Genomic DNA, 12,957 nt, shown 5'->3' on the forward strand with positions numbered 1-12,957 from the left:
AAACAAGTACCTATCCTGTTCAATCTGTGCCTTCACTTTTTCTCGAGCCAGACGCTGTTCCTCCTTTTCTCGAGCCCTTTCTTGTGCTAATTCTTTAATCTCTTGGTCTTGTTTTTGTTGTTGGAATTTCTGCAATTCTTTACTAAGTTTCCTTCTCTCAATTTCTTCAATTTTTTCTTTCTATAATTATTAACAAATTAAGGAGTTAAAGATAAAAATATAAATCAAATGGAACAATTAAGTAATTCAAATACGTTCTATTAAAATACAATATCATGAACATAATGTCAATCACTTGAAATTTTTTGTAAATTTATCTTGTATGTGTCAATGGTTTCACTTAACATTTACCCACACTCTAACTTAAACAAAAATGTGAATTTACAAAATGTGTGTATGAAGTTTAGGTAAGCTCTGACTTTTCTCAAAGTTTCTTGAACCTTTATTTTCATAAGAATGTAGAGTCTAGAGATAAACATGTAAAAGAAAAGTTAAGTCATAATCACTATATAAACAATCTTTAAAAGAAAAGTTAAACAGATAAACTGGTAAGAAAAGTTGATAATAATTACTCTGTAAACAATCTGTAATGAAATGTATGAAAAGCCCATACAAAAAACAAACCACTTGGGTTATAATCAAGTCACACTCTCAGTAAAAGTCATCTACAAAATTTGTCATTTTCCACAAATTTAGCAGTTTTTAGTTTAACCAATTCTAGCAACATTTTGCCACTTCTACATTTCTGTTAAACTAAATAGCTGATAAACGTCACAGTATCTGAAACTTGGACACTTCAAACAAACTATAATAAGAATAGAATATATTTTGCTAAATTTATGAATTATAATGAAATAAAAACCACTTTGTGACATACTAATATTATGATGCAATATATCTAACTACTGACATGATAACAAGATTTCAGCACACTAACAATATAGATAAAAGTACAGGGTTCATTACCTTATGTGCTATTCACTTTGTTGAAATACATTTTCCATTACTTTGCATAGACACACACATTAAAACTAATATGATAAAATGCTAACTATATTATTATAGTTTAATTACAAATTTAGTAGAGTTCCACTAAAACTTCATTAGTTTCATTTTATTAGAGTGAGTTTTTGTACAGCAAAGAAACTGGCAAAGTAACTATTGCACCAAGATAAACATTAAAACTACAAATAAATATTATCACAAACACCAGAAGCTATGCTTATTAAAGCATTTTATAAAAATAGAAGTTTAAGATAGCTCTTCATTAAATAAATAAAAGATGTATACACACACACACACACATGTACACGTATGTGTGTGTTTTAAATAACCCCTTTCTTCCATCCCAGTTGCTAAAATAAGCATTACACAATCTAAGCTCCAAAATGTTTAAAATCAATATGTTTTCTTTTTCATATTATTTAACATAAAAATATGACAGGATATTTGAAAATTTCAAAAGTAAGATTATACTTTAATGCTTTCAAACAGAATAACTAATGTATAACTTCTTGAAAAATAAACAGGTGCTAAACCTTCAAAAAGACTAAATAGCTTGAAAAACAATATAATAAAAATTATGCTGATATAAAAACCAAACCTACCTATTTTATAGTTGCTTTCACATACAATTTTTAAAATTCCAAAAATTAATAGCATAACAAATTCAATCTTTATTTTCAACATTTATCACAAATGATATTGTACCACTGTTCTTTTGAATTGTTAAATTAATGCTTTTCAGTAGAAGTTTAAGGGAGTTAGTGTAATTTCCTAATAAATCAGTTACACTATGCAACAAAATTTTTAGTTTTTCTTGTTCCTGGATAGAAAGTGTTATTTCCCAATTGCTTATGCCTAAAGTAAATGGAAAAGACCTATTTTTCTCTTCAAACTTTGCATTTGTGACCTGGGAGCGTACAACAAAAACATGATGAGAGACTATATTTGTGGGCTGATATATGAAACTGATTTACATTACAGTCGCAAATCCTGAAAAACTACTCACTTCTAAACATTTTTGTTCATTTTTGTATAACTTTCGTATAAATACATGTACATCTTGATTCATATGTTGTTTATTCAGACCTTATGTACATGAAAATGTGCAAATTTGCCCGTTTTTACATAGAAAATAGGTTAGTTTCTAAATTTCAATATCCAGGTCACAAAAGCAAAGTTTGAAGGAAATAATGGCCATTTTCTGTACTTTTACAACACAAGCAATTAAGAAATAACACATACTATCCAGGAACAAAATTTGTTACATAGTGCTTTCGTGATCATTAATCAATTACATGTAGCTAACTGGCTATTCACATGAGATAACATAATGGCAATATTGTGATTACTTGAATAGTTTGAATAATTTGAAAACTAATATTTATTTTATTGCATTGTGACACTAAATAGTTCAGTTAAAAATACTGAATTCATCAAGTAATAATGAAAAGTTATAGTGGAAATATTAGTTATAGGATAGTTCAAATAAAAACAATGCTAATTTCAATTAGTTGATTACTTTCATGATACCCATTGAATTTATTGCAATTTTGATTACAAGATAGTTGAAATAATCAAAATTGCTAATAATCAAAAACTGGTTGATTATTTGAGGCATTAATCAATGGTGAAAGATACAGATAATTGGCTATATAGCGTAAACAAGTTGGTCACTAAGCTCTATACCAAGATCTGTAAAGACTTCTTCAACACTAAAACTCTTAATATTAGTTTGGTCTTACCTCTTGTTGTTCTTTTTCCTTTTGAACCTTTTTCTCTTCCAGAAGTTTTTTGGCTCTAAAGTTTTGAAAATTGCACATAATAACAAATTAACAAGACACAATATCTTGGTTAATGATATTAAAAAAATTAAAATCTACAGTATTCAAGTAAAAGTCAATTTATATTCCAGTTTAAAGTAACTTTTCCCAACATAATGATTATCTGGCAATGTTAGTCTAAAACAAAAACTAATTACAAACAGGATCACATGTTTAATTTTCATATGTTTTTGCAATTTACACATTTTGTCATTAACAATATAAAAACATACAGGAAACATACATATGCATTAAAAACAGAGAATATCTATCTATTGATAAATTCAAAATTTTAGCATCAGAACCTCAAACTAAGGGCTTTTGGCCAAAGAAAGTATTCATCTCAAACAAATATCCAAATCTAAGTAACAACCTCAGTTTCTTGCAGCTCTCCTTGTTTTAATATATTCATTTTATTAACTTGTATTCTTAACTTTGGTAAAAGTTATTTCTTCTCTATATATTTTGTATAAATTTTTTTAATCCATATTAAAATTGTACTGTACAAGTATATAGTAGTAGGCATCTATCAATCTTGAGAAACAATAATTTTGTTTCTGCACATTTAAGGATCTTATTCATTCAGGCACTTTTATGATGGCAAAAGAGTTCTACCCAGAATGTGCACTGATAACCATTTGTCATATTCAAAGATGGTGTGCTGATATCAAACAGGTAGTGCATTTCTCAGTTTCTTGAGTTGTTTTCTGTACTGCTTCAATTGCTTTCTTCAGTTCATGATCTCTTAGCCCACTGTTGACAGAAGAGCACCAAATATTCCTCTCTCTATCTTATTCACTGGGGCAGACATTAATGTTACGTTTCTTTTGCTTACACCCTGAAATTGAAAATGGGGGCATCCTGGTGGCCCTTTATCTGTTGTTACCTCACTATACAGCAAGTCTTTGGGAATATAACCATCAGGCATCCTCAAAATATAACTTAACCATTGCAGTCAATGATGGCTAAGAAGCTGGTATGCAGTGGAAATGTTGGCCAATTATAGCCTACAAGCTGTAAGTTAACATTTTCCTAAATTGAAAATGTATTTCCAATAATGTTTACCTATAACTCACACCATAACTATTTTTCAACCTCCAGAGATTCAGGTTTGCCCATTTAAGCAATGAATTTTTTCTCATTCACCCCAGTGTTTTATACCTCACTCAAATGTTTTTGGTAATATCATCTGAATCTATTGACAATGTACACTCTTGTCCTGGTACTGTATATAAGCACTTCATTTAGAGTGTTATCACTTTTTTTAGACAGACATCATCCCAATCACTAACACTGGCTCTTAATGGGGAGAAAGGATGGGAGAATGTTAGTGGAGGTATTATTGGAAGTACATTTCAATTTAGGAAAATGTACTTCTCATCTGGTGACACTATAGCTAGAATTCCACAGAGAATGTGAGGGGTCAGTGAGGACATTAACCATACAGAAAGCATCTGTATAGAGCAAGGGTGTACCAAGATAGTGGTATCTGAGTGGGGGAGCTTCACCACATCAACAGCAGGTACACTCTTTACCTACAGCATAGTTTTTGCATTATGGGTGGAAACAGTACAAGTGATTATCATTATAAGCCAGTCCAAACCAGAGAGATGAGGTTCCAAAACTCCAGGTTAGAATTAACGGATCTTGGCCCACATTGGTGGCTAGGGCAATTGGACTGCAATGTTAGATATAGATATAGGTGTGATTGGATTCCAACGTGTAGCCATGGAGTTAAGTGCTCCAAATCACTGAAATCATGATGAGAAAGTTAACAACACTGAAACAAACAAATTTTCTCCTCATCCTGAAGAAGTCCAAAAGGCAACACCCCAGGTTTGAATGACTTGATAATATTTTGGCTTACTCAACCAAAGGAACATAATTCATTTGGTCTGGAATTCATTCTCACTCCTCAACTAAGTGGCAACAAGAATTCCATTTGCCCCAGGAATCATGGAAAGGATATTGAACAGTATGCTCAACAAAGGACCCAGGGTGGGACTGCTTTGTATTTAGGATTATAAGGAGATAAAGGACCTCCTTCTATGAACAATATAATAAACAGATACTGATCAAAAGAAGGGCAAAGCATTCCTAACTGGATAGCTTTGTGTCAAATCTAAATTAGTATGACAAGCAGGCTCCTATGTACACCAGTGTTACTTCTATCAACATCACTCATGTTTCTTGGGCTATAATATATTTCATTTGTCAAATTTGTCAGCTCATAACAAGTTCCTTTAGCTATATCATATTTCACTGACTTTAACATGTTCTTTTTGCCATATTTCAATTGTCTTGACAAAATCTCTTGGTCATAATATTAGGTTGTCAAGAAATAAATGTTTTTGAGCTGCAATATTTGGAAAAGTATAAAGCAGCATTGTAAAGCATGCTTTAATCAAAGTAAGCACCATTTACTTCAATACACTTTTGCCAATATGTAATGATGCTGTTTATACCCCTGCTGTAGAAATCAGTCTCTATGGTCAATGAACTCCCTGAAAGATTCTTCTGCAGCTGCCTTGTTTTAAAACTGTTTATTGTTAAAAGCAATGTCAAAGTGCTTGAAAAATTAAAAATATGTAGAGGAAAAGTCTGAGGAAAAAGGTGGATGAGGCAGAACCTCAATTCCCAATTAGTTCAATTTTTGGAGCATCATCTTTGAAAGGTCTCATAATACTGATTTTGCTGATCTTTTGTCAGCTCATGCAGAACCCACTTATCCAACTTTTTCTTCTTTCCAATCTTACTCAGGTGGTTGGCAATGCTTGATTTGCTTGTGCCTAGCCTTTCTGAAAGCTCATGTACTGTTTTGTGGGGGTTTGTCTCAGCTGCTTCCCAGAACATGTTTTCATCTAAGGATAGCTTCCTTCCATGACCTTTGTGGTCTTCAAGACAGACTTTCATCTCTATGTCGAAACCTTTGGAACCAATGCTGAACTGTACGTTCAGTAACAGATCCATGACTGAATGACTGGTTGATGTTCCATGTAGTTTTGGTAGCTTTTCATCCAAGTTTGAAGCCATAGAGGAAAATCAGATTAACATCCTTATTTGTCCATACTACTTTGGGGGTTGCAAAACTTACTCTGAGTTGAAACAGTAGACAATTAAGACACCTTGTAATTGACAAATGTTGGATTAAACCAATTAACCAATGATAAATCACTCAATATTCATCTTCTAAAATGTCGTTGAGAGAAATCTAAAGTTAAGAAGAACTAACTGTAAGATTCTTCCAACTTTAAGGAAAAGTGTGTGTCAACTGACCTAAATCCATGCTTCAGGTTTAATTATTTCACATACCAATAGGCTGATACAATGGAATATTTTTTAGCATGTCAGAATGGAACTGAACATGATGAGTAAGAAGTGAGCACAGTATTTAAATAGAAAATTGTAGAACTAAAAAGAAAATATTTCTTATAAAGACAGTTAGCAACAGCAGATGCAAAAAACATGAGAAAGAGAAGGTTCCCAAGCAAGGCCTCACTTGAAATATAGTTGCCAGATCACTTCCTCATTTGCTGCAAACTCCCAATATATGGTGCTTTACCTTCATAGTTCTGCACTAATTAACACACTTCTGTCCATTTCTATTATGATCTCTTGGCAAGTACTTATCACCACAAGTGAAATAATTTATGCTGAAGGAGAGGGCAAAATACATTGATCAACATTTTTGAGATGATAGTTTCCTGTGAAAATTTTGACATCCAGTACATTTTATTTCTTGTTGAACGTGGAACTTTGATGTATAACTGAGATACATGATTGTGAAACTTACTGTCAGTTTGGGATCTTTTTCAGTCTTTGTTATACTACGTGAAAGATATTTTTCTGCTCATTACTGATTGCAATTATTTTCTTCATTCTTAATTCTCCACCAGTAACAAGTAGGTCAGTCTTCTGAAATTTAAGCAGCAGCCAAATGGTATTTATCATGTTGAAGCATTAATCTCATAGAATTCCAGCATTAAATTTTCAATAATTAACACCAGGTGGTATGGATCGCAGTGACTCCTTTTCTGTCATTCTATGGTCAAAGATACAGTTTAAAGCAACTTGATACATCAGATACTACTGCAACCAGCATTAAGATACTGTCTACTTAGGTTACTTTTGCACCAACACTTTGTGATTTGGTCCCGTTGTCAAACCTTTGACAACACAACTAAATGGACCTAACATGTAGCCTCAATTTTTTCCATCTCTCTACTAGTTAAAATTTGAGTGCAGAAAATATTCTTTATCTTGTTAACTGAGCACCTATCAAAATTTTAAATATGACATATTGGAGGATTTATTCCAATGAAAAAGCATTATTAGTAGGCAATTTATTCTATGGTGTATTTTCAGAGTCTGGCAGCCTAACTAATTTTTCACAATGCATTACAAAATTGGAAGGCTATTTGCATTGGAAACTTCAAAGTTGATACACTGTACAGTACTATAGTTGTTTGATGATATAACCATATATTCAACAATAAGCCTTAAATCCTTGTTATTAATGTAACTAGATAATACCTTTTTACTTTGTCTTCTAAGGAAGTCTCCAAAAGATCATCCCCTGCTTCATCATCGTGGTCATATCTAGCCTAAAAAAAAAAAATATTTTTTTATCAAAACACAATCACAATGTAACTACACCATGGTAAACCATAACAAAAATATGTGCTTTTGAAATAAAACATTCACCAAGTATTAGAAGATAAGAAATAATTCTACCTTTTTATTTGTAGTAGCTGGGGTTATTTCAGAAGCACAGGTTGTAGTTTCATCAGGTGGATTGGTAGCACCAGAAGCCTGAAAACTTACTGAACTATTCTGGCTGGATGAAGGAGTTGTTGGCTTATCTTCAATTCTTGAATCAGGTAGTTTTTCGAGATTTGCCTGATGAAGCTAGTATATGAAAAACAACATATATACTATGTTTGACTTTAGTAAAATTTTTCTGATGTCAAAAGTTAAAAAAACAACATTTCAAAAACTTCTTGCTAATGTGCTTATAAAAATAATATGGTCAAATAGAAGTTAAATTTTATGCTGAAAATGGTCTACGAAATGTTCAAAAATTAGAAGAATAGAAACTTTAAAACTTTTTTATACATTTATGAAGCACTTTCTTAATCATTGTGATTTATAATTGCTTTTATGTCACTTTTCTTCACTGAAAACTTAAATTATAGTTATACTTATGTTAACCTGTTTGAAAAATATTACAGCCAAATTCAGATGAAAGTTTATCCTGAGAAGTGGTATTTTCACAACACTGGTTTAGTCATGTAAAGTGTTAGCAAAATGGTTTAGATAAGAACATTATATACACAAAAGCATTCTTGTTTTTTGTACCAAAATAAAGTGAAATAATGTATAACAGTCATATAAACAAAAGCAAAACTTCTACAAAAACACAGCCGGTGCTTAAACAGTTGCAAAATTCTAAAACAGGAGCTTATCAAAACTGTGTATAGCAGCTAACTGAATGATTGGGCAGAGCTATAAACTAAATTTTAATCTTATGATAAGTGATTTAGCCTACTGAAAATTTTTTGGGTGTTGATTAGACTTGACAAAAATTTTAAAAAAAGGTATGACATTTAACAATATTGCAATAATTTATATTCATAAAGACAAAACTGAATGATATTGCATTGGAAAAAAAAATGTAATTTCAGGATTTTAAGTTCAAAATTAACTATTTGTATTACACAAATAAAATGCACACTGGCAACAAAGAAGAGAGTGGAAACTGAACTGTGCTTGAAATAATAGGATTAAATCTCAATTACCATCAATTGTGTTTGTCAAACACAAGTAATCACTAATAAAGCAATAGTATGCAATTATCAAACCAGCACTAGAAAGAAACCTATGTTCAAAGATATTTTTCATTATATTTCTAATATATTCTGTGAAAAACATTACAAGTTCTAGCTAGGCAGGAAACACTGTAAAGGAACAAGAAACCCCAGTAGTTGTGGCTGTAATTAGATCTCAAATCTCTATGAGCAAGTAGTTTGTACTTGAGAAAAAAACTTGGAGCCATTCTACGAGTTGCTATGCTGTGGCTAAAAATAAAAGTTGTTGTTGCCACAAACCAGTTAAACACTGATGAGTACAAAAAACTTTAAGTCATTTGATTTATTGATTTCTCCACATATAGTGTGTACCTGCAGTTTCTTCCAACCTGTACTGTAAAACATAAATATGTTAACCACACAATGTGTTCTTTATAAAATTCTTATTTAAAAGTTAATGATGTGTTATATTAACTAAAGTTATTAACTTAATTTTTTCACATTGATGATGGAATTAAAAAAAAAAAATTTTCTCAAATTATAATGATCTTACTACTTATAATATGAATCATTTTTATCTCTGAAAAGAGGTCATCTATTATATATTCTTGTAGTTATTTTACCGTTTGTGTTTTAGGAGTATACATGAATTTGTTTTCACTTAATTATATGTTATCCATTACATACTGTGACAAAAATCTTTACCAGTTTTGTCACATGAAATCTATAAACAATTACTTTTACCAAAGAATTAGTTCATTTGGTTATAGAAATCTTGTGAAATTCTGAAGGGTGAGATTCATGGAACAGTATTACTCATATTTTTTAACAAGCTACAGGTTTCATACTTATTGTGCATATAGATTATCAAAACTGTTTAAGATTAAAAAATAACCATCCTCAACTGTCATACCTAAAGATGCTTATCATATTAAATGAATGGTATGCTTAAAATGCACTTAAAAAACAAAAAACAAACTAAAGACAGGAAGATTAGTTACATGCAAGAATCACCAATTAGTTGAATATAATTAAACAGGAAGTCAAACAACTAACAGATTAACAAATTTCCATTAACTGCCCATCTCTATACACACAGGCCAAGGTACAGTACAGTTCTAATTATCTCTCAAGACATTTCAACCTTCATAAAAGGACTTTAAAGAAGTGATGTACTGTAATAAACAAACCTCTAACATCTTGTTAATCTTTGTAAGAAACTCTTGTGGTTCAGGATTTCCTGCAACAACTTCAAGAGGAACACCATTTGGTCCAATAAAAAAGGAGGATGGTATAATAACAACAGGATCTAATAAACTGGCTAAGGAAAATTACAGTTTCCAAGAAAAAAATGTTCCAATCATTATGTCATGTGCATAAATGTCCAAAAAACATGACCTTACATTTGGAAACTATAAACTTTTATGATAAAGAAATTATAACATACATATTAAGACACTATCAATCAAATCACAATATTAAAATGAAATGGGCATTTTATTTTTGTTGTATATAGATACCATCAGGTGATTTTACTTACCAGGTGGATAGCTTTAATAAGGTAGCATTAATTTCTAATTTCTACAGTATCAATGAGAATAGTAGTGAAATGACCAAAATGAAAAACTGGCCAACAAAGAGGACTTGGCCATTAAAACTGAATACTTTATTGAGTATACATTTAAGACTTCTGAACTTCTGAAATTCTTTGTAGGGTGGGCAAAAACCATATTCTGTTTCTACCCAAACAAAACATACTGTGGACTCCTGAAGTTTAGTGCTAAGTAGACTGATTGACAACTCGATTATCAGAATATTGTCAGGATTAAATGTTTAATTTATAGCCACATTTTATTTAATTATCTTCAATATTTAACCATTCAGTAATGACAAACTTCACAGTGGTTTATATTTTGACACTTTTCTGTCTGAAAACAAAAATGGGCATAAACATCATCTGTTCATCTGCCTTTTGCATAAATGGTTCCTGGAATGACAATTATGGATTTTCTTCACCAAAGTTTGTAGAAATGTTATTAAGAACATTGAAAGGATACAAATCTGTGAAAACTGTTTGCAGGGTTCACTGAAAAACAAAAACAAGATAAATTGAAATACGTGTTTTTTAATACTGATACAAATAATGTAAAAAAAAAAAAGTAAATGTACCCATAATTTTAAAATTAATCATTTCACAACAGAAAGATCTATATAGCTAAATCATATTTCTAATAAGGTGTATTCAAACCATGTTTGTTATACCTACTGAAACATTAAATTCAGGTCACTGAACATTATAAAGGAATTCTTATGTACTTGCCTTACACGTTGTCATTGCTTTTACTTGCAGTATCAGGAATGCAACTGATTACATGAAATGGTATATGTTCAATTGATTGATTGATTGATTTAGTGTTTTATGGTACAAAGCAGCGAGGCTATCTGCACCAGACATTCGGTAAAAATGTTAAAAAAAAAAAAAAAATCTAGTAATAGACATAAATGGAAATGAAGGTAAAACAAAAAAGTATAAAACCAATGTTGACACCAAGTCTACAATGTTAAGATAGAAGGCAGAGTATAAGAAGTTGTAAGGTATTTACTGGAGCAAAAAAGGTAATGATCATAACCCGCCAGGAAGACTAACAGGTAAGTTCAAGAACTACCGTCAATCACCTGAAGTTGGCCTTTCCAGTCCTGGTTCCAGGTTATGTGTCATAGCAGCTATTATCAAAATGTAAAAGAATAAAAGTTTTAAAAGACACTCCGCAAAATCGTAATAATGAGTAGCCAAATGTCCAGTAAAAAGATAAAAGTCAAGTAAATGGAGTAAAATTTGTAAAAGTAATTGAAGATAAAAGCAAAACGGCAATTAAAACAGAAAATGGCGTAAAACCCAATGTTGACATCCAGTCAACAAAGTTGTAAAGAACTACCTGTAGCAGAATGGTAATGATCATAACCTGCCAGGAAGACTAACAGGTAAGTATAAAAACCACCGTCAGTCACCTGAAGTTGGTCTTTCCAGTCCTGGTTCCGGGTTATGAGTCAATATGGCCAGTACTAAAAAGTTAAGTAGTAAAAGTGTGAAATGATATGCAGCAAAAGTATAATAACAACTCGCCAGGACGACTAACGAGTAGCTCAAACAGTAGCGTTAGTCACCTGAAGTTGGCCTTTCCAGTCCTGGTGTCGAGTTATTTAATGTTCTGGCCATTGTCCAATGTCAAATTGAAGGAGAGAGATTAAAACTGTAAAAAAGGAACCACAATTAAAAAGGTGTAATGAATAAATATGCAACACTTAAATGAGATTAAAAAGATTAATCTTTTTAATGCAGGTTTCGAAGTTACATGAGAATTGTAACGATGGCAAGAAAGTAAAACGTGGCTGATAGTGTTTTGAGTGTTACACAAACTACACATTGGTGCATCAGTTCCAGATAAAAGAAAATGATGAGTTAAAAAAACTGTGACCAATGCGTAGCCTAGTGAGAACAACTTCCTCCTTCCGAACTTTACGGAAGCTAGATGGCCAAAGTCCAATTTTGGGTTTGATTTGAAAAGTTTGTTGTCGTTGCTCACTCCAAGTGGACTGCCAGCTGGCACAGAGACGAGCCTTGAAGACAACACCATAGTCCATGTACGGAATAGGCATAGGAGTGATGGTGCTGAAGCAGACACATTTAGCTGCCATGTCTGCAAGTTCGTTTCCGCGAATACCAACATGGCCTGGTATCCAGAAAAACTGGATTGAAGTAGCTGCTAATGAGAAATGGGCCAGTCGGTTTCGAATATCAGTGAGAATAGGATGTGAGCTAACGTGTAGCGATTCCAAGGCAAGTATAGAACTAAGCAAATCAGTATAAATAGTGCAGTTGGAGTACTGCTCAGCTGCAATACGATCCAGGGCAAGAGATATGGCATACAGTTCAGCAGTGAACACAGAAGCTGTAGAAGGGATTCTGCGTGCAACTACTGACCCATAGCAAACCATAGCAGAGCCCACTGAATTACCTGATTTGGAACCATCTGTATAAATGGGAACTGAATGATTGTTTGAAAGATATTCATTGAATAAAAGATGGTACTTCCAATCTGGAGTATCTGCCTTTTTCAGATGACTGAAAGAAAGGTCACATTTGGGGGCTGTAATAAGCCATGGTGGGATGGGCCGACCTGTGGAATCTGCAATGTTATCCAAGGACAGACCCAATTTATCCAATTGCGCCCGGATGCGAAGGCCAAACGGAGCAATGACAGATCGTCTGTTCTGAAAAAGTACTGCCCACCGAGGAAGGAAAACACATTTCCAGGTGGGATGCT

At 32.3% G+C, this 12,957-nt stretch overlaps 1 protein-coding gene across 2 annotated transcripts in view; it reads right to left on the reverse strand.

Annotated features, from left to right (window-relative positions):
* LOC143249253 (UBX domain-containing protein 4-like) overlaps positions 1 to 12,957 on the reverse strand; it is a 46,332-nt gene that overhangs the window by 17,551 nt on the left and 15,824 nt on the right. For both annotated transcript variants that reach the window (XM_076498775.1, XM_076498776.1), the window contains exons 4-9: positions 10,690 to 10,718; positions 9,823 to 9,941; positions 7,560 to 7,733; positions 7,359 to 7,429; positions 2,748 to 2,802; positions 11 to 180 (exon numbers count right to left, since the gene is read on the reverse strand). In XM_076498775.1, the coding sequence (XP_076354890.1) occupies positions 11 to 180; positions 2,748 to 2,802; positions 7,359 to 7,429; positions 7,560 to 7,733; positions 9,823 to 9,941; positions 10,690 to 10,718 (618 nt within the window). The remainder of the gene's footprint in view (positions 1 to 10; positions 181 to 2,747; positions 2,803 to 7,358; positions 7,430 to 7,559; positions 7,734 to 9,822; positions 9,942 to 10,689; positions 10,719 to 12,957) is intronic.

This window comes from Tachypleus tridentatus, chromosome 4, assembly GCF_004210375.1.
Source record: "Tachypleus tridentatus isolate NWPU-2018 chromosome 4, ASM421037v1, whole genome shotgun sequence".
NCBI classification, from domain to species: domain Eukaryota; kingdom Metazoa; phylum Arthropoda; class Merostomata; order Xiphosura; family Limulidae; genus Tachypleus; species Tachypleus tridentatus.